Consider the following 24,652-nt stretch of genomic DNA (forward strand, 5'->3'; position numbering starts at 1 on the left):
TGCTATGTTGCCATATATTAAATAGAAGATTAAAAAATTTCAACAACACAATGAAGCCAAATATATTTCAAAATCGTAAAACAATGGTTCAAGTACAAGAATATCACATGGCCTGCAAAATGTACTGACTTGAATCCTATCAAAAATATCTGGAAAACATAATAAGATTAGGTGTGCAAATTTAGAGACTAGCTATAAATTATTAAACAAATCAAGGATTGGCACTTATTAAATGAGTCAATACCTCGGAGAGTGAAAGTAGTAATTCAAAGTAAAGGTCGTACCAAAATTAAGGTGATTTTTTAAATTTTTTGAAAGTTGTAAGATAATTTATGAAAGTTTTTGAATTTTCAGTTGATTTTTTAAAGGTTCACCTTGTAATGTTACAAAGAAAAAGTTTTTTAAAGAAAAAATTATATAAAATTTTGTGTGTGTTTCTAATCATGATCCTTATGTCCCAAATTTTGTTAAGAATCAACCATTAAAAAAAACTATATATATATATATATATATATATATATATATATATATATATATATATATATATATATATATATATATATATATATATATATATATATATATATATATATATATATATATATATATATATATATATATATATATATATATATATATATAGGTAATTTACAAACGTATTAAAAAAAAAAGTTTCACAGCATAAAGTTTCTTAGCCACTCACCACTAATAAATTCTGATTTGACTGAGTAAAATTGTCTGCTGAAGCTGGTCCAATAGTTAAACTGAAAACCTCTAATAGGGATTCTGTTGTAAAACTTGTATGCAATTCTTTTAACAGAATGCAATTGATTTGTTTCACATTCTTTGTTTCCTTGACAATCCTCTATTTTTCTGCAAGTTGCAATTTCACTTGGTCTAGTTATAAAAAACAGTTAGCTTTTTAAGTTTTCAGGAAAAACAAACAAAAAAAAACAAACAATGAACTCAAAAATATAGTTCTTATATATATATATATAAAAAAAAAGATGCAAGCTAGTTGCACAAAAAAGTGATCATTTAAAAAAAATACAACTATGCTTAAATGTATGGAGCACCCTATATTTTATTTAAGATAAAAAAGAAAATAAAAAAATAGTAAATCCTAATGATTATGTTATATATAATTAACTTCTGGTGGCACCCTCTTTTGTCTTGATCACCACACGCAACCTTATGCTGGTACTTTTTCTTTTCAGTGTATTATTTAGAGCGTTTCCTGTGGAAAATAATATTCAGGGACATCTTAATTATTTTCAATATTGACAGCTTTAAAACTTCTTTGAGCATGGTAATGAAGTGCTTTGCATTCATCATGCCCCTGGTGCATTCTTACTTGGTTAATAATGGTTTTTGGCAAGACCTCCTCCCACGCAAATTACCTTCTTTTAAGTATCATCTAACAGTTGTTCTAACAGCAAAAACTTTGTTTGTGCTATATTGCTATATTGCTAGCCAGGTTTTGGAAGATTTGGTCCTAGTTCAAAGAGAAATCTTGTTGAGGAAATGATGCTTTTTATAAGAAAGAATATGTTTTCTTCCTGATTTCGATCTATTTTCAGAAAAATCAGTTTTTTAAAATCTTTTATAGCATTTTGCACTGCTTTCCTTTAACTTTATATGATTGTTCAAATTTCCAATTGGTCGTTGAATATCACAATTTGGCATCTTATAGTCACAGTATGTTTTTACTTATAATAAACCTAAAACTAGTATAAAACTTAAGATAAAATAAAATTTTAAACAATAGATAATGAGTCACTGATATGTTTTACATTAAAAACAATAATTAAACTAATATCCGAATTCAAGTGTATTTATATTTAATGAGTATGCAGACAAGTTTAAACAAATTCAAACAAAAGAATCTAACAGAAGTGCAAATATTTACTAATAAATGAACATTAAAATAAAAAAAATATCACTTTGAAAGAACTTCATCATATATATTTAACTTAATATAAATATATTTAAATAAACAGGTGCTCTATAGATTTTAACATAGCAGTATACAGTTGTAAAAATTTATTGTTTAAATACTTTAAAGATAAATTAAAGAATAAAATATTTTATGCATGAAATAATTACTTTAGAAGTGACTTCTCTTAACTAAAATAGCGTAAAGTATATATATATATATATATATATATATATATATATATATATATATATATATATATATATATATATATATATATATATATATATATATATATATATATATATATGTATATATATATATATATATATACACACCTATATTCTTCATCTATTAGGCTGGCATAGATGTATTTATAATACATTGTTTCCAGTCGAGGATGATGAATGCCTGATCTTCTTGACTCAATGCTTGGGCTCGCTTGTGTCTCTGTTTTGATGACTAGGCATCTCATTCGATTATCTCCTAGTGAGGGTACAGTTGCTAAACTCAGTTTTATGGTTCTGAGGCTGGCTAGCCAAGTTTCCCGAACTCTATGGAAGCTTTCAGAGAGACTGATTCCATAAACAGCTGTAAAGTATCAGAGTACCAACAGTGCCATTTTGCGCATGGATGGTATCCTTGTTTGTACCTTTGGTGTGCATTGTTGAGGCGACATTTGGAGCCCTTTTTTACAACTCAGAATTTATTAATAGTAGTGAAGTTAGATGGTGTAATTTGTACTATCAGTGGATTAAGTCAAGTTTTTAACCATTTAAAAAAATGACTTAAGTATCAAAAACTATAAAACACAAAAAACCATCATAATCACCAAGTTCTCTAATTGCACCATTCACTAATGTTCGTGGTCTTCGAAGTAACTTTTCTTCTATTGAGTCTTATCTCTTGCAAAGTTCACTAGACCTACTTGCTCTTTGTGAGTCTAATTTGAGTTCGCCTGTCTTAACTTGTGATCTTAGTAATGATGGTTATTTTCCTTTAATTCATAAAGACTCCAATAGTCACATGCTTGGCCTGGGCATTTACATTAGTAAAAATTCACAGACTATACTTTTATGTGCTTTTGTTTAGCACCACTTCATTCTATCACCTTTCTAATTGTTCTACATCGCACTCCTTTACCTCAAGACTGCACTCTTTTCGATGTTATTTCTGATCAAATTGACCAAGCCCTCTCTTTTTTTCCTTTAACCAATATCGTAGTTATTGGTGACTTTAATGTTCATCACACTGAATGACTTGGCTCTAGTGTCACTGACTCTATAGGCGTTATAGCCCACAACTTTTGCTGTTCTCAATCTCTAACTTAAACAGTCAACTTTCCCACTTGCTTTCCTGACAACCCGAATCATTTAGCTTCTCTACTTGTCTTATGTCTTGTTTCTGATCCTAGTCAGTGCTCAGTTTCTCCACACTCACTCTTAGGTGCTTCTGATCGCGGTTTGATCTCTCTAAAGCTATTATCTCATTCTTCTTCATCATCAGAATTCCCCTATCATCATACCTCTTACAATTATCTTAAAGCTGACTGGGACTCTTTCCATGATTTTCTTCATGATTGCCCTTGGGTAGAAATCTTTCATCTACCTGCTGACAAACATGCTTCTTACATAACTTCTTGGATTCAGGCTGGCATTGAATATTTTATTGTCTCTCCATGGTTCCAAGTCAAGCCTAACTCTTCAATGTATTAACAAATCTTTTATGCATTAACATTTAAACTCTCCATGGTTTTGCTCTCATTGTGATGCTGCAATTTCCAATCGTAACCATTACTTTGATATCTATCGCCAAAACAATTCTCCTGAAAAAAGGCGTCTGTTTACTATTGCTAGAAACTATTGTAAAAAGGTTTTGTCCAATGCCAAAACCCACCATTCATAGGTTACAAAACATCACATTTTATCTCAAAAATTAGACTCCAGAGACTTCTGAAGAATCTTCAACAATTTCTATAATAAAGACAAATATGTTAATCCTCCTCTTTCATGGTTCAAATTTTGTAACCTAACCTAAAAGGCAAAGCTGAATTTTTTGCTAAGAACTTTTAAGCAATCTCATCTCATGATTCCACTAATCACATCCTACCTTATATAGCTGAAAAACAGGTTGATCCATTTCATAACTTTAGTATCAATCCAGCGCTGTATGTAAAGTAATTTCTTGCTCTTATACAGGTTGTGGTCTGGACAAACATATCTGTTATAGTCGTGCAGAAGTGTTCTCTGGAGTAGGGTGGCTCTTAAAACAACATTTTTGAAAAAAACCTGGTCCTACCCCTTTACTTTGTTCTATATAATACTAAAACACTAGGTTTAAAATTTTTTTGAACAAAAAATTATTTTAGGGGTAGCTCAAGACCCTTAAAAATTTGACTGGTCCCTAAAATTTTGAAAATAAAAGTTCTTCTAAAGTATGTCAACCTGGTACTCAAAAGAAACGAAATTATATAAAAACTTTAAAAGTAATAATCAATTTACAAAAAAATAACTTTTTTTTTAAATAAATGCATAAAAACTATTGTTTTTAAGCTGAAAATAAAAAAAGTAATTATTTTCAAGTTTAAAAAAAATAGTTTTTTTAAACATGCTTTTTTAGTAAAGTGATTACTGTTTTTTAAGTTTTTATATAATTTCGCTTCTTTTGAGTACCAGGTTGACATACTTTAGAAGAACTTTTATTCTCAAAATTTTAGGGACCAGTCAAATTTTTAATGGTCTTGAGCTACCCCTAAAATAATTTTTTGTTCACAAAAACTTTAAACCTAGTGTTTTAGTATTATATAGAACAAAGTAAAGGGGTAGAAACAAGTTTTTTTTTTAAAATGTTGTTTTAAGAGCCACCCTACTCTGGAGCTGTCGAATATACTTTCAAAACTATTTAACAAGTTTTTACCTGTTAGTAGCAGCATCTGTTATCCCAATTTTTGGAGGCCCATCTGACTCCTCTAACTACCGTCCCATTAGTCTTCTTACTATCATAAGCAAGGTTTAATTTATCATATTGAATCTAATAACTTACTTTCTGATCATCAATATGGATTTTAATCTTCTCATTCTACTGCTGATTTGTTAACAGTAATAACCGATAGGTTTTATCGTGCATTAGATAGATGTGGAGATGTTAAGGCTCTTTTGATATTTCTAAAACCTTTGATAAAGTTTGGCATGCTGGTCTTTTCTTATGGTATATGAGGTAACATCTTTAAGATTATTGAATCCTTCTTTATCAATCATAGTATAAAGGTTGTTCTCGGTGTACAACACTTTAATTCTGTAAATTCAGGGGTTCCTCAAGGTTCTATCTTTGGACCTATACTTTTTTTAGTATACATTAGCAATCTCCCAGAAATTCTCACATATAAGGTAGCATTGTTCGGTGATGATACAACTATTTATTCCTGTCTTGATAAAAAACCAACACTCTCTGATTGCTTGGAGGGGGTATTTGAGCTTGAAAAGGATCTTCCGCTACTGCATAGGGCTCTCAGTGACATCTACTCTTCGTCTTCCAGGATTAACTCTTACTTCTGTTCTTTTTTGGAGACCATATATCAAATCTATTGCAAATTAATATCTGCTAAAGTTGCATCTCTTCATCGTGCTCGTCACTTTCTTACTTCGGATTCTATTCTCTATGAATCTCAAATCCGACCTTGTATGGAATATTGTTCCCATATCTGAGGCGGATCTTCTAATGATGCCCTTTCTCTTTTAAACAAGGTGCAAAAATGCATTACAAATGTAGTTGTACCAGCTATTGTGGCTGACCTTCAAACATTTTCACATCGTCATAACGTTACTCCTCTTTCTCTAAATATTATAAATTTTTATACTCTAAATATTATTTTTTATTCTAAAAAAATGTTATTTTATATTATAAATATTATAAATTTTTATAAATACTATAATGGGCTCTGCTCAAAAGAGCTAGCCTCTCTTGTGCCATCTACTAAATTTAATTCTTGTTTTATTTGTCTTTCAATTAAGTCTCATCCTTTTACTCTGACTGTTCCTAAGTGCTCCAAAAATTTTTATTTGTCTAGTTTTTTTCCTTGAACATAATTTCTTTGTTTTCCTGATTCATATAATTTGCAATCTTTTAAGTCATGTGTCAATCATTACCTTGTTTTACAAACTTAATTTTTTCTTTTCCAGTAACTTCAAACTCTAATAGTGGAATACTTTTAGAAATGGAAGTTAAATATATATATATATAAATATATATATATAAATATATGTATATAAATATATATAAATATATATATATATATATATAAATATATATATATATAAATATATATATATATATATAAATATATATAAATATATATATATATATAAATATATATATATATATAAATATATATAAATATATATATATATATATATAAATATATATAAATATGGATGGTATGGATTTTTATACTACCTATATAGTATAAAATTTCATATAAATTAAACTAAAAGGGCAGTTATAATAACTTACTTGTTTCCAACTCTACTCAAAAATTTGTTTGGACATGTTTGATTTATGCATGCAAAAGATCCAAAATTGTTAAAGCAAAAGGAAGCATCAGGGCATGGATTAGTAGAACATTCATCAATATCTGCATCCATAAATGTAATTTTTAAAAACAATTTTTACATTTCTAAACAATAAAAAAAAAATAAAAAAGCAAATAAATACCATAACAATAGTTGCCTCTAACTTCATAGCCTTTAGGACAAATGCAAAGGTATGAGCCTTCAGTGTTCTTGCATTGAAATTCACAAATAGCTCGATCAATTAAACACTCATTTGTGTCTAAAATAAAAGTTAAAAATCTCTCAATAAAGTAACAACTGAACATTTGCAAGTATGTTATTTTTGATGGAGAAATAAATATATAAAACTAATAGAGAAAATAAAGTAAATGTTAGATAACCATTGCATTTTTGGGTGAAAGGATCTACATGAAACCCATGTTGGCAATCACAAAAATATCTTCCATAAGCATTTCTGCATATACCGTTTTCGCCACATATACCTGGTTCTTCAGAGCATTCATCAACATCTATAAATAATGAAGTAGATTAATTGTATAAAAAATTCCAATCAAATAAATTTCACTAAAAATTATTAAAAACTGAGGCATATAAAGTTGACTTAAAAACTTAAAACAAAAAAAAATTAGGAATTTAGTTGTTTAGAAAAAAATTTAACTAAAAAGTTACAGTAACAGTAGAAAACATAGGTTTAAAATGTAGAATTTAAAAACGTACATCAATACCTTCACAATATCCTTCAAACAGTTTATAACCTACATCACATTTGGTAAGTTTGCAATCATAACCACCTTGTTTATTTCGACATTCATAATTTTTGGGACATTTAAATGTACCTTCTGAGCATTCATTAACATCTAAAATATTTTTTTTTTTAGTTTAAAAAATTTAAATATATTTCATATCATCCTATTGTATTATCCAAAAATGGGATTATTAAGATCATCATAAAACCAATGATAAAAATATTTGTCTAAAAATAAGACCAGAAACCATAGGGTTAATAAGAATAGGACCAGAAACTTTTAAGTTCATAAAAAAAAAGATTGACATAAGTTTTTGCATAGTTAAGCTAATTGATAGAATAGACTTAAAATTAAGTTCAATAACATTAAACTAATAATAGTTTTACAATTTCTTTTATCCCCTCTGCAAGTTTCAAGTCAAGCTTCTTTCTACCCCATGACTTCTACCCCAAGCTACTTTCCGTGATTTTTAAGTCAAGCTTTTTTCTGTGATTTTTCCATTTTTGTGCAGATGCTCTTTTTAATCTTTTTTTTTCTTCATGTTTTCTACAAGAACAACTCTATAGAAAACCAAAGCTTTTTTATTATTGCAAGAAATCAATGCAAAAGGGTACTGTTTAATGCTAAGGTCTTGTTTGACAAAATCTCGTATTTTATCTCAGAAGTTCTAAAAACTTTTGAAAACATTTGTTTTATGAACAGCTTTAACAACAAAAGAATTCCAACTCTTATAAGTGGATCTTATTACCTTTCCTAAGGATAAGCCAAGATATTTGTAAATAACTTTTCCTCTAACTCATCTTTTGATTCTAATGGTCAAACTATTTCTATCATCCCAAAGAAACAGGTTGATCCATTGATTGACATTGAAATCACTGCATCTTTAGCTGAAGTTACTATACACATTTTTAAAAGTTGTGCTCCAGATAAAATTCTTACTACAGTCTTACAAAAATGTTCTTTAGAACTCTTTCTAAACAACTGAAGAAGTGTTTACCTAAACCTTGTTTTCCTTACTGGTGGACATATGTAGTTCTAATCTTTAATTAAGTTTTAAACTAAGTCTTCTTAAAAAAAACACAGCTATATTTTTTATTATCTTTCCATAATTTCATAATTCCAAAATTCAAATGTAGAAGTTTAGTTATAAAAAAAATGTTTCAAGTCAAATGAGGTGCAATTTTTTTTGTTGGTAATATTTTGAACCTCGAAAAAATATTTCTTCTTTTGATTCCTGTTAATAATTTTAAAGAGAAAATTATCATTGAAAAACTAACCTCTTCTTGCATTGTTGAATTTCATCAATATTAACCAAAATAACCTTGACATCCATATTTTCTTAATATTTCTGATAAATTTTTTGATAGGTCTTCCGATTCCGTCAACAACAGGAATGGAGGATCTGTCATCAACAACGAAATTGGAGGATGCAATGTGACACTATCATTACAAAATTTAACTTGTTGACCAGTATCTGGCAGTTGCTTGATTTACATCCATATAAGGAATCACTGTTTCTTTTGAATGTTTTTGATGGTCTGAGGCAATTGTAAGTGACTACAAATGATATCAATGATATTCAGCTGAGGTGAAAATTGAAACCCAAGTGAAAATTTATTCGATTCTCAAAGATGTTAGACTTAAATGCATGTCATAGTATGTCAAAAATAATGAAATATTGGATGCAACCTTTTTAAAGCAATTAATTTGAAACCCATATTTACATGTATAAAGCAAACACAAATTTTATGTGGTAATTGACAAAACTTTACATGGTCTTAAGTAGATAAAATTTGTCAGTCAAATATTAATACTTTTTAAAATCCATTCCATATACTTCTTTAATAGGGTAGATAAAACATTAAAAGTTTTATTATAATTATCTTGATCTATGCTTAACGAGTATATTCTTTATGTCTTCATGATTCTATACTATCAACTTAAAAAACTCTGATAAAAATGTTGTGTCAATAAGATAAAACAGATATCATCTTATTAATATTATCTTTTTACAATTGTTGCAATCTAGTTTAAAGGTTCAAATATTACTTTTTTCAAAGCATTTTGTTCTTGGGATCATGGTATACATGGATTAAAGAATTTTGTATTTTGTTCTGGGGATCCTGATAAATGATTTTTTACTCTTTTTATTAGTTAACCTTTAACTTGAAGATGAGAAACAGGATTTGCCTTTTTGTTTGATTGTAAATTCTTTCATTTCTCTTATCAACTCTACACTTTTTTTACATTTCTCTATTTTTCTTATTTCATTAATCTTTTAATCTTTGCTAAAAGATTTTATATAAATTTAAAAAATTAAAAGCTTTGAATTTCACATTTTGCTCTGAATTTCACATTTTGCAGTGTTTTTTTTTTGTTTTTTTGGTGACATACAAAAAAAAAAAAAAAAAGGATTTTTTTTTATACATTGAGATCTGATTAATGAATAACTAAAAAAGAAAACTCACAGCATGAAACAACATTTTACAATCAAATTTAAAACTTTCAAATAGAAATAAAGAATTTTGAAAAATTAAATATTTTGAAGAAATAAGTTTTGGTTGGAATCAAATTCACTATACCATGTAGTGTAAGTATCAGCTCATTATAAGAACTAAAATATTTTTGCTATATATATATATATATATATATATATATATATATATATATATATATATATATATATATATATATATATAAATATATATATATATATACACACACATATATATATATAAATATACATATATAAATATATATATATATATACATAAATATATATATATATATATAAATATAAATATATATATACATAAATATATAAATATATATATAAATATATATATATATATATATATATATATATATATATATATATATATATATATATATATATATATATATATATATATATACACACACACACATATATATAAATATACATATATAAATATATATATATATACATAAATATATATATATAAATATATATATATATATATATATACATAAATATATAAATATAAATATATATAAATATATAATATATATATATATATACACACACACATATATAAATATACATATATAAATATATATATACATAAATATATATATATATATATATATATATATATATATATATATATATATATATACACACATATATATATATAAATATACATATATAAATATATATATACATAAATATATATATATATATATATATATATATATATATATATACACACATATATATATAAATATACATATATAAATATATATACATAAATATATATATATATATATATATATATATATATATATATATATATATATATATATATATATAAATATTTGACATGAACGACTTGGATTTGTTTATTAAAAAGACTAAAGACTATATTGATATAAGAGGATACAAAGACTTACTTATTACAGGAGACTTAAATTTCTCGTCAATTGTATGGTCAAATGGATACATTACAAACATTAAAAATGAAAATGGTATCGAGCATAACTTTAGTGAAACTCTTACCAGAACCTATCTGTATCAACATGTAAATGTTCTGACTTTTCAAATGTCAAATAATTCTGCCACTAACACTCTTGATCTAATCTTCACAACTCAGTTGGGAAACATCTGCGCTATTGATCTAAGATCTGTCCTTGGTAACATAAAAAAAGGTCATTTGGTCATCTTTTTTGATTTTATTATTAAAAGTATGGTTAATAACTTATTGCACAATTACTTAAAATCTAATTACAAAAAAGGCTGACACCAATAAAATTTCTGACTTTATTACAAATTTTGATTGGGTAATGATGTTTGAAACTATCTGTTCAGGAAATGTATGACAATCTAATTCACTTTTCAAATGTATCATGTAATCAATTCATTCCAGTGCTTGACGTATCTTGAATAAAAAAACAAATTACTCCGTGGATCAAAAATGATCTTAAAACTCTAATTAAAAAACAGCAAAATCTTAGAAACCTGAATTGTGCTTGTAAATGGCGAGATCTTACTCTGTCTAAAGAGTACAAACTGACTTGCAAGTTTGTAAGAATGTAACGCCTTTATTCTAAAAAGGTGATAAGACTCTTCCCAGCAACTATCGTCCAATTTCATTGACTTCTATTCCATGTAAAATTATGGAAAGTATAATTAGAGCTAAAATGGAAGAGTACCCATATAAAAATAATCTACTAGCAAAAGCGCAACATGATTTCGTTAGAAACAAATCATGTACCACTTACCTTTTAGAAAGCATTGACTACATTTCATCAAGCTTAGATGTTGGTATTCCAGTTGATGTAATTTTGTTAGTTATGTTGATTTTGTTAATTATGTTGATTTTGCTAAAGCCTTCGACACCATTCCACACAAAAGACTGTTAGCCAAATTAAAAGCATACAGCTTTAATGGCCTGATACTTAAATGGATCAAAGCTTTTTTAGAAAACAGAAGACAAAGAGTTATTCAAGGTGAAATCATTTCTGACTGGGTTAATATTTTTAGTGGTGTACCGCAAGGGTCTGTAATTGCAGCACTTTTATTTGCTTTATACATTAACGACCTTCCAAAAAAATTGCATAATATAACCAAACTATGTGCCGATGATACAAAAGTGCTTTCTCAATTATCTTCAGAACAATAAACTACTAATCTTCAAAATGATCTAGATATTGTCTACAAATGGTCTCAAACTTGGCTTCTTTTGTTTAACATATCAAAATGTGTAGTTATGCATTATGGTCATAATAACAAAAAATATTTATATAATTTAAACAGTATTCAACTGAAAGAGTCAGATACAGTTAATAATCATACGAGAGGTCACTGCTTTAAATATTTCAAGGAAATGACAAAACATAAGCACAGGGAAAACTTCTTTTTTAATCGAGTAGCGAATGTATGGAACTCTCTGCCAGAAGAAGTTGTTAAATCGCCTTCAGTCAACAGCTTTAAAGCAGCAATTGATTGCTGCAATTGATTGATTAAAGCAGCAATTGATGAAAGCAGCAATTGATTGATTGAGCAGCAATCGATCAATTCGGTTGTTAAAGTGTGCCTGATAACACACTCACTTAAGCTTCATCGAGTAAGGGTTAGGGTTAAAGTTTAATTCTTTTTTTCATTAAAATTTGTTTTTTCTGCTTTTTGCAAAAAATTGATTTATTTTATGAATTAAAGTGCACAAAATATATTAGGAAATTGCATCCTTTTTGAACGTATTTAGGCATTTTTTAGACATCTAAAATATGTCTTGTGTCCATTGGTATATATATACATACCATCCATAATTATTCAAATATCATCAACTTCTGTCCACTGGGATATATATACACTACCATCCATAGTTATTCAAATAACATCAACTTATAAAAATGCTTCAATTTAACAATTTTTTATTTTTGCATTATTAGATAATTAAAGTAATATAAAAGTATTTTTTTTGTTACTTTGATAAAAGTCATGAAGTCATATGTTTAAATTAATTGTCTAAACATATGTTTAAACTAATTGTCTAAACATATGTTAAAATTAATTGTCTAAACATATGTTTAAATTTATTGAAGTTGGGTTTAGCGTTTATTTACATAAGCATACTGCTTTATTAATCATTCAATAATCACACAATTTTCAAGTCTGATGTTTATGTGAAAATTATACAATGTTAGCAACATTTAAAATACTCAAATCGTGGTAAGAAAAATATTCTATGGGTCAAATAGCAAATAAATTAAAGATTTCATCACCAACAGTTTGGAGTATTATAAAAAAGTAAGAATCTGAAAAAGGACATTTTAAAAAGCTGTCATACCTTTAGGAAGTCAAATTATTGGGGAGCTATTCCTTTTTTCAAGAAAATAACAATTTAAAGTATTCTTTAAAACATTGGAAAAATTACTTGAGTGAGTTAGAAAATGATTAAGTATTAAATAGAACGTGGTCTTGCTAATCATCAGATCTATTATATATATATATATATATATATATATATATATATATATATATATATATATATATATATATATATATATATATATATATATATATATATATATATATATACACATATATATATATATATATATATATATATATATATATATATATATATATATATATATATATATATATATATATAATAAAAATAACAATAACAATAACAATAAAAGATTAAAAATCCATTATTTTAAAACAATCACAATAGTAATGAGTTAGTTCAGAAGCTGAAATTTTTACTATCAGTCTATCAGTTCAAGAAAATATTTACAAAAATTTGCGTTGGGAATGTTGTGAGGAAGTTCTTGGTCTGCAATGTGGAAGTTAGAAAGCTTTTAAAGATTTCTTCTATAAAAATCTCATAAAAGACTGCTGAAATTGCTGACAAAATCAAAACTTGATTTTGTTAAGCTAATAGAAGCAAAGAACTTTTAAAAGTGCAAGTATGATGTCAGCCTCTTTGGTGCAATATCTATGACATCAAATTCATCATTTATACTTGCAATCAACTGGTTGTGATCAACTGTATCAAATACTTCAGATATGTCTAAAGTAGTTAATAAATTGTGGTTACACCAATATTTAATAGGATATCATTGCATACCTTTAGGAGTGCTGTTTTGGTTGAGTGGTTCGATCTAAAACTAGACTGAAAAGATTTTAAGTTTGCAGTTGAAGTTTTATGTGGAAGAAGAAAAGATAAAGCAAGCCTTTAAAGAATTTTAGGTATTGTACTGAGATTTTATGAGGCAAAGGTCAGTGAGGTCAAATACTGTTTGTCTTGATTATTTGGGAATTAATGTAATTTGAGTAATTTTGAAAATTTTGGGAAAAAACCTGGGAAAATTCCAGATTTGAACTAGAAGTCAGCAAGGTGAGCTATAATTGGACTGAATAATTCTGGACACGATTTTATGTCAAAATAATGTCAAGTGGTGACGTGTTGGGCTTGGAAGTTTTGATTATTTGCAACACATCTCTAGCAGTGATTGTATCAAATATTTTAAAAATATCTACAAGGAGAGATTGCTCCAAAATGAAATAAAATTTTGGGATTGGCAAGTCTTTATAGCATTTTTTTATACTTTCAAATTTTCTTATAAATTATTGACCTATTTTGTCACATTTTGCTTCTGGTATCGTGTTATTAGTTTTCGAATTATTCACATGAAGTAATTGTTTGGCAATATTCCATGCTTTTTATTTCGATTACCTTGTGCTAAATAAAGTTTTTCCTAATAATGATTACATCTGGATTTGTGAACTTATGCAGATGCTTCCTGGCATGCAGTTTGATAGAGTTTATCTGACACATGACCAGTTTTTCTATACAATGCTCCAGTTTATGACATCTGATTTTTTTTTATCTTTGCATCTGAAGATAAAAATTATCATGCTTACTAATACTCATTGAATATTTTTGTTATATTTGTTCTTATTCAGCATAACATTGATTTCAGTTAATTAACAGCATGAAATCAGTTGGATTTATTCTATAAAACATAATAAGTTTAGTTTTTTGAAAATTTATTTTGAAAACCAAACAGTTTTACTTATTGAAGGTTGATGTTAGAATCCTACCTGGAAAATATGGTGGTTTGAAATACCCTTACGTGAAAACTGTTGAAATGTTATTATGGTGGTTTATTACTAAATCAAACAGGTTGGCAATTCCGGTAGTTAATAATATGCAAGTTAGCAATTAAAATTATTGAACCATGTTATAAGCCTCTAGAATATTAGCAATTGTCTAGGAATCTATGGTTTCTAGGATTGATGGTTGTTGGAACCTGTTACCAGTGCATGGGCAGTTAAAGTCACTACACAGAGACACTTCTCCAGACAAAGTTTGAAGTTTTTCTTGAAGATCAGAGAATTCCAAAAAGAAAATGCTTGTCAGAAAGATTAAATATGATAATATTGATAAGATTGATAAACAATACTAAGTATTAGTTTTTACAACTTTTACGATAATATTTTAAAAATTACTAATTTAAATAAATTAAAGTTAAATAATCTTTGCTAAAATTTAGTTATAAAACAAATCAGAAAAATTATTAGATGATGAATTTTTAAAGTTATTCTTTAAATTGTTTACTGCTGATGCTCTGATGATTGATTCTGGTAGACTATGTTTTTACTATTTTTCATGTTAAAAATCTCTAGTTTGGCATTTGACCTGTTGAATGCATTAATGTTTAAATTGATTCCTTCTTGTATTTGCAGCTGGTCCAGACAACAATAATAATGCAAAAAATTAGGTGGGTTGTACCATGAGGTGTCTTCAATATGATGGAAAAATTTTAAAATTGAATAAAATCACCACTTTTTTTTGATTAACCATTCCTCATATGATAGGTGTCTAATTTCAGGCATCAATTTAAAATATGGACATCTCTGCACATTTTTGAGTATATCAGCATCATAATTCAATACTTGAACAGCAAATTCGAGAAGTGATGTTACATATGCTCAATATAGCTTCAAAATGTCTGATATCATAACATATAAATCTCTATTAATGTTTGTTATTTTTTCATTCATTATTTCTCATGTAATAATCGAAGTTTCAATTGTGTTTACCGGAATGCATTATTTACCTTTATCATTACTGAAATCAAGATTCCATTTATATGTCTATTCTGCTAATTTATAAATATTGTTTTGCATAACACCATGATTTATTAAAGAATTAACTGGTGCAATGAGCTTGTTATCATCTGCATACATTTTCATAGTGTTAGTTATTTGTACATCCTTTATATAAATCAAAAGCAATAATAGCAACCTAATAGCGATTCACCACGATGAAGCGAAATAGCAAAAGCATTGTTAATAAGACTTTCTAAGTTTAGTTACCAGATGTCTCTTCATAAGGCAGGTATATAAGGGAGATAGATAATAGTGATTAATGTTTAACATTTAACTTGTGATATATTATTGCAACGTCTCCCCCACAATAGTCAGATTGGCAGTGTTAGATGGTTTTGAAACCTGGTGGCGCCATATCTTCTTGAATTTCAGCAGGAATTACTAAAAAAAGAAATATATAAATAAACATATATATATATATATATATATATATATATATATATATATATATATATATATATATATATATATATATTTATATATGCTTCCTGGCATGCAATTTGATAGAGTTGTGGTTATATATATATATATATATATATATATATATATATATACATATATATATATATATATATATATATATATATATATATATATATATATATATGTATATATATATATATATATATATATATATATATATATATATATATATATATATATAACCACAATTAAGTAGCCTCCTCGTCTGTAGTGGCCTTCTGGGCCTTGGGAAGGCGAATTAACAAAATATATATATATATATATATATATATATATATATATATATGAATAAATTTATTTGTTCTCTACAATATAGAGTGTTCATTGTTCTTAAAAGAACAGAGCAATAAAAAATAAGCAGAAATCACTAATCAACTTTTTATTTTGCATATCTTGTCAAAGAGTCTATTTCTAAAGAGAAAAAAAATTGACAAAACGTTGTGAAAAATATTTCAGCTGTTACTCAACCAACAATAAGATGTAAATTAGCAGATAAATCTGTTCAAAAAATAAATTGCAAACAAATAATGTAATAAATATGCAAGGTTTTATATTAAAACAAACAACTTACAGAATATTTTGATGCAGGTAAAATTGGAGCTTAATCCTAGATGAGTTTATTTATAAGAACATTTGCATTAGAATAATAGAAAATATTATCTCTCACACTTGCACTTTGTTTGAAAATAAAAAGTTTTTTACTTTTGTTTGAAGATATCAGTATAAAATTTTAAAATTAATTTAAATTACACAGCAACTAATCAAGCATTTTCCTTATATAAACCAAATATTAGAAAATTAAAACTAAAAAAAGTTGGGCTAAAATGCTCTTAAAAAATTTTGTGTATTTATTCTGCTTCAGATATTATTTTTATTATGATTTTTGTTTCCTTATATTAGAAGATAAATCTTATTGGATGTGCAAGTTTATTTAAAATAAATATAGATTTAGTTGGTTAATAATGAAGCAACAATTTTACCTGCATTGAAGCGCTAATAAACTTAGACCTTTACAAATATTGTCTTGGATTATTTGATAAAAAGGCTGTTCACAACTTTGTAAGCATGTATAACTTCCAATCTCATTGAAACAATAAGAATCTTTTGGACACCAATAAGAGCCACTGAGACATTCATCATTATCTAATATTTTTTGTAAAAAAAAAGTAAGTAGATAAGTTCCCAAAAATGAAAACTTTTAGTTTAACATTTTTATTCAATTAACAGAAATATAAAATTCAAAACTAACCTTGACATATTCCATCTTTGAATATAAATCCATTTTGACATTTTTGAGGTATAACTGGAACACAAGCTCCATCACTCATGATATACCCATCGCTACATGTACATGTAAAACTTCCAACTGTATTTTTGCATTGAGCTCCTGATGGACAAACATTAGAAGTGCATTCATTGATATCTAAATCAAAGACTTTTTATTATTAAAAAAAATAAGTATAATATATTTAAAATGCTGTAGTTAATAACAGTTCGATTGACTGTGAAGCTAAGCATTATGGCAGCTTTTTCTGATTTATACCTGATACAGTTTTGTAATTCAAAATCCAACAATTTTGGATAAGTTGAAAGACAAGATTGACTTCAATTGTTTTAGATCTACTATTAACTTTATTTTAAATATCCATTTCACTTTCAAGTTATTCTTACACTAATTTGAAGCACAACTTATGAATTTTTTTGTTGTTAATTTTGAGATCAAGTATATTTTTGTTACGTAACAAAAACTTTTTTTGAGATAAAGTATATTTTTTGAGATAAAATATATTTTTTGAGTTAAAGTATATTTTTTGAGATAAAGTATATTTTTGAGATAAAGTATATTTTTGAGATAAAGTATATTTTTGAGATAAAGTATATTTTTTGAGATAAAGTATATTTTTTGAGATAAAGTATATTTTTTGAGATAAAGTATATTTTTGAGATAAAGTATATTTTTGTTACGTAACAAAAACTTTTTTTGAGATAAAGTATATTTTTTGAGATAAAGTATATTTTTTGAGTTAAAGTATATTTTTTGAGATAAAGTATATTTTTTGAGATAAATTATATTTTTGAGATAAAGTATGTTTTTTGAGATAAAGTATATTTTTTAAGATAAAGTATATTTTTTGAGATAAAGTATATTTTTGTTACGTATGAAGTATATAAAAAATATTTTTATATACTTCATATGTAAGCTGAAGTATTTTAAAAGTTTTGTATCAAGGAAGTTTCATTATTAATTAATTTAATTTCAACCTATTAATTTAACAATTAAATTAATAGGTTGAATTTAATATCAAGATGAGAACATCTTGATATTAAATTCAACCTATTAATTTAATTTTTATATATATATACTACTGTGATCAAAAAGTAAGGTGAATTTTTTTATAAAATGAAAAATCTTTATTTATTCTTCCAAATCTGTATCGTCCCCCTCAAAATAATACCCCCCGGCCCCAATGCACTTTTGCCAACGTTTTTTCCAGTCTTCGAAGCATGCCGAAAAGTCCTCGGTAGGGATAGCTTTCAATGCGCGTGCCGATTCACATTGGATCTCTTCAATGGACTCAAAACGATTTCCTCGGAGTAGTCTCTTGAGCTTTGGGAACAGCCAGAAGTCACACGGTGCTAAGTCGGGCGAATACGGTGGTTGTGGAGCAACATGGGTAGAGTTTTTGGCGAAAAACTCACGAAGAACCAGTGCTGTGTGCGAAGGTGCATTATCGTGGTGCAAAATCCAAGAGTTATTGGCCCATAATTCCGGTCTCTTTTTGCGAATAGCTTCATGCAAACGTCGCATAACGCTTAAATAATATTCCTTATTGACAGTTTGGCCAGTTAGAAGGAATTCGTAGTGCATGACACCACAATAATCAAAGAAAACAGCCAACATGACCTTGATTTTTGAGCGACTTTGACATGGTTGCTTCGGTCTCGGCTCGCCTTTTTCACGGTATTCACTCGATTGGTCGGTTGTTTCAGGGTCGTATGCGTAGACCCAAGTCTCATCGCCAGTAATAATTTGTTTGTAAACGTCTTGATAGTCAGAATGCATTGCTTCACATGTTTTAACGCGACGCTCTTTTTCAAAGAAATTGAGAAATTTCGGCACCAAACGTGATTTGAGTCTTCTGAGGCCCAAATGATCCTTTAAAATCGCTTGCACCGACCCAAATGATATTCCAACCATGTCAACAAGGTCTCGAATGGTTAACCAATGATTTGCAAGCACCAATTCTTTGATTTTGTTGATGTGGCAATCATCAATCGAAGTCGATGGTCGTCCGGAGCGTTCCAAGTCATCAACACATTCTCGGCCTTCTTTGAAGTCTTTGTACCACTTGTAAACATTTTTTTGAGACATAGTCTCTTCACCGAAGAGACTATGTCTCAAAAAAATGACTATGCAACATTCGATACGTTTCAGCAGCAGAAATATCATTCCGCAAACAAAATTTAATAGCACTTCTTTGCTCAACAAAATTAGACATCGTGAAAATCGCCGAATGCACTTTTGATACTTCAGAAACAAGCGTAAACAAAAAAAAAGTAATTATGAGTTTGACATTTGGCGCAAATGTTAATGACATTCCTACTAACTTAAAAATAAAAAAGATTGGACGATTCGAATAAGGCGGGAAGTTTAAATTAAAAATTCACCTTACTTTTTGATCACAGTAGTATATATTTAATTTTAATAGAAAACTAATTTGTGAATCTTTTTAAATTCCGAACAACCACAGTTCTTTTTAAAACAATATTTATAGTTCATTATAACAACAAAATCCAAGATACTAACAACTTCTTTCTCAAAAAGTTAAAATGTTGGGGTGAATAAATTCAAAGTTATTTAAATTTTATAAAAAAATTTCTTCATTTTTCACTGCAATGAGTTTTAAATGATAAGAAAATTATTTGTCATCAAAATCTTAAGATTTGTTTTATTGTTTAATAAACAAACAATTATGTTATCATTTTTTAATCAATTACATTATAATTATAGTATTGATAGAATGTTTCCATGACTATGAGTAATAGTTTGATTTCAGCTATTATAAAAATTAGTACAATAACCTTTTTGAAATTAAATCTGCTAACATAACATTTCTGCTAACATAAGACTTAAGAAAATAACATTTTAGAAAAAAATCAATATGCATATAATATACATATACATATACATATATATATATATATATATATATATATATATATATATATATATATATATATATATATATATATATATATATATATATATACACACATATATATATATACATATATAAATATATATAAATATATATATATATATATATATATATATATATATACACACACAAAAATATATATATATATATATATACACACACAAAAATATATATATATATACAAATATATATATATATATAAAATATATATATATATATATATAAATATATATATATATATATTTATATATATATATACATTTATATATATATATATATATGTATATATATATATATATATAGATCTATAGTTAGTTGTCTTTGGGAAGAGCGGAAGGAAAAAAGTGATTCTTACGCCAACATATACGTCACTTTTAATTACTTTTGACTTTTGTCCAACATTTGCGTGTTGGACGAAAGTAAAAACCATTAATTTAATTACAAATAAATCGTTTTTAAAAAAAACCACAAAAACACAAATTTAATTAACCAGAATGTTTTAAAAACATTCTGAATGTTTTTAACAATATAAACAATGTTTTTATTTTTTTTAACAAAATGTTTTTATTTTTAATTTTTTTAATAAAATGTTTTTATTTTTATTTTTTTTACTGTAAATCATGCGCGGAGTGTTGCTACATCGACTATCTTATAGCCTGACTCGCAAGGGAGTACTGCTACATCGACTGACAAATAGCCAGACTCGCAAGGGAGTGCTGCTACATCGACTGACAAATAGTCTAACCTGCAAGGGAGTGCTGCTACATCTACTATCTTTTAGCCTGACCCGCAAGGGAGTGTTGCTACATCGACTGAGGGTTTGGTTGGGGCAGGCAGTCTCTCAATTAATAAAAAAAAATAATTCCAGTCATGCATTTTAATTTTTACTTTTTGTCAAAAAAATATGGAAAAAACTTTCGGACAACATCTACGTTGTCCAAAAATTGTCCGGTTGTATATATAATATATATATATATATATTATATATATATATATATATATATATATATATATATATATATATATATATATATATATATATATATACAAAGGAATGCAACAGTATCGTTAACAAATAAAAAGCTTTGATATCATATATTAATTTCATAAAAACTTAAAATAAATATCAAGAACTTAACTAACAAATAAAAAGCTAGCCATAAAAAGTTAAATTGGTCCCTGTGAGTTGTTTCATATGATGCTAATGATAAAATTGACTTGATGATATCAGCTTCTTTAAAAAAAATTTGTCAGATTTTTTTGAGATAAAATACAAGATTTTGTGAACTGAGAATAGCAGGCTTTGGTGTTAGGCAAATCCTTTTACAATGGTTTCTAGCAATAGTAAACAGGCACCTGTTTTCTGAAGAATTGTTTTGCTGATAGATATGGAAGTAATGGTTTCGATTGCAGCAGTACAATGCAAGGAAAACCATCGAGAAGAGTTGGGCTGGACTTGGAATCATCAAGAGAAAATAAAATATTCCATTCCAGCCTAAATCCAAGAAGTTATGTAAGAAGCAAATTTTTCAGCAGGAAGATGAAAGATTTCTACCCAAGGGCCATCACGAAGAAATTTCACAGAAAGAGTCCCAATCAGCTTTAAGATAGTCGTAAGAGGTACAATGATAGAGGAATTCTGATAATAAAGGAGAATGAGATAATAGTTTTATAGAGATCAAACGGTAATCAGAAGCACCTAATGGTGAATGTGGAGAAACTGAGCACTAACTAGGATCAGAAACAAGACATAAGGCGAGTAGAGAAGGTAAATGATTTATATTGTCAAGAAAGCAAGTGGGAAAGTTGACTATTTAAATTAGAGATTGAGAAAGGCAAAAGTTGAGGGCCTAATGCCTGCAAAGTCACTGACACTTAAGCCAAGCCATTTATTAAAGTCACCAACAACAATGATATTGGCTGAAGAGTAATTCCATGTCAAAACAACCAATTTTTTTAAAAAATGCAACCCTATGTTCTTGGATTTTCTTTATATTTTTACCATAGTACATTATAAAATAAGATAAATCCCAAAATTTCAAGGTCTAATTCCCAACGATTCGTGAGTACTGGTTGTTTTAATTTTGGCTACTATTATTGTTTTGGTCATTTTCCACCATTTTTAAATTTACATTTCGCCTTTAAATGTGTGAATTCTAAAAATAAGTGACTTAGTTAATCTCTAAGTGAGGAATTTGAATATATAAATAAAAAACTCATTTTATAATTAAAAAGTACCTATACATCAATTATAAATGTTAAAATAATGGACACTTGCCCCAGTAAAAATTTTAGGTGTACAGTAAGTTTTTTAAGTTTAAAATTTCAAATTAGATCATTGTATGTTTGAAGAACATTGTGTGAAAAAATCATTTCTGCCAAATAGATAGTTTAAAAATTAAATGAAAAATATTACAAAAAAAGCAAATATAGCATATTTCGCTTATTGTAGTATTCAAAATAAATGATGCATACTTGAATTGATATACAATTTTTTATAATATATCCATTAAAAAAATTATTGATTTACAAATATATACTTATTAATTTTGTTAAAATCTTTTTTTTAAAGTTCATATTTGTCTGATATTATTGGTACACTTATTAATGTTATTACATAGGTGATTGGTATCCAACATTAATCATCCCTTTTCGGCCAGAAAAACTGTTCAGATGGACCTTGTGGATGCATAAACTTCATTTTTATATCATTATATTCTTCATCTTTTTCTTTGACTACTGCAATCCACCAAAACGAGTCATATGTACATACGTAATATTCGTACTTCTGCATTAGCTCAAAATTTATTAAACTTAAATTTTGGTAACTTGATTTTTTAGTTATATTAATAGATTTTGGATTTTTATCATTACTAGTTTTCTTAAATAACATAGATGTTTTCGAAACTGGTATGCAATGGTGAAATCCTCGAGTTCCTGGTATTGTTTTTCCTTTCTCAAATCCTTTATTTTGTATAGGTATAACATTAACCATAGTTTCTTTATTAATTTTAAAGAAATTTATTGTGAGCATTTTTTGAGTGCAAAATTCAAAGATTGCATCGATTGTTAGTATTTGATTTTCCCTTGGACGTTGCAAACTTTCTCTTGCTGTTGTTCGTTTTACTGTACCACCTATTATTTTGCACAACAAATTCATAATTTTCTGAAAAGTCACAAATCACAATACACTCTTTTTCATTCAATTTGAGTTTAAATCTTTAAGAAGCTTTGTTTGTTTAAAAATATACGAGTGAGCTGTTAGTTCATCAATACACTTTACTACTAACTCTATATAAGTTTCAACAGTTTCAGTTTGTGTGACGAGTTGGGTCCTGTCAGTACCTTGCCACTTATTAAAACTTAACTTGTCATCAAAATCAAGTTCTTCAAGCTATTTAAGAAGAAATAACTGTGAGGCATCTGTTCCTAGGCAACTCAAACATCTATAAACCATACACTCATATTTTGAAATGTCACAAACCACCTCAAAAACAAGTTTATTTATTATAATTTACTATTAAATTTTCTATTATAATCATTAAATAATTATAATAATAATTAAAATCATTATAATAATAATAAAAAGTAATAGTAATATCAAATTTAATTTTCGTATAAACTGATATCATTTTTTTTTAGGTTTCCTAACTTATAACATACATTAAACACACTTATAACTGAAAACAAACTTTTTCCATTAAATATTTATAAGTTATATCCCATTTCATTGCATATAAAAGAAGAACTGCATTTTGATGATAAACACATAAACACACTAAGTGAGCACCTGAGGCTTAAACACTTATGCACACACTGCAAAATTTAGAAATTCCAAGATTAATACCTGGGTTTACAACTTTAAATTGACTGTACAATTCTTTCAGATTACACAATAGAAATCATTTTTGTACATGTATTCTGTTATTTTTTCCATTTCCAACACTTACATAACCTTTTTTATCTGACATTGTTCATGAGTATTGTTCATTATCTTCATAAAAACTTTAAACAAGGAGACAACATTAAGTGGA

The 24,652-nt window shown here is 26.9% G+C and overlaps 1 protein-coding gene across 5 annotated transcripts in view; it reads right to left on the reverse strand.

Annotated features, from left to right (window-relative positions):
* The window catches only part of LOC100202255 (latent-transforming growth factor beta-binding protein 1), an 82,135-nt gene that overhangs the window by 1,366 nt on the left and 56,117 nt on the right, over positions 1-24,652 (reverse strand). For all 5 annotated transcript variants that reach the window (XM_065813263.1, XM_065813265.1, XM_065813264.1 and 2 more), the window contains exons 5-11: positions 17,648-17,821; positions 17,407-17,541; positions 7,230-7,361; positions 6,885-7,013; positions 6,647-6,763; positions 6,446-6,566; positions 704-897 (exon numbers count right to left, since the gene is read on the reverse strand). In XM_065813263.1, coding sequence (XP_065669335.1) covers positions 704-897; positions 6,446-6,566; positions 6,647-6,763; positions 6,885-7,013; positions 7,230-7,361; positions 17,407-17,541; positions 17,648-17,821 — 1,002 coding nt within the window. The remainder of the gene's footprint in view (positions 1-703; positions 898-6,445; positions 6,567-6,646; positions 6,764-6,884; positions 7,014-7,229; positions 7,362-17,406; positions 17,542-17,647; positions 17,822-24,652) is intronic.

This window comes from Hydra vulgaris, chromosome 12 (assembly GCF_038396675.1).
Source record: "Hydra vulgaris chromosome 12, alternate assembly HydraT2T_AEP".
Lineage (NCBI taxonomy): Eukaryota > Metazoa > Cnidaria > Hydrozoa > Anthoathecata > Hydridae > Hydra > Hydra vulgaris.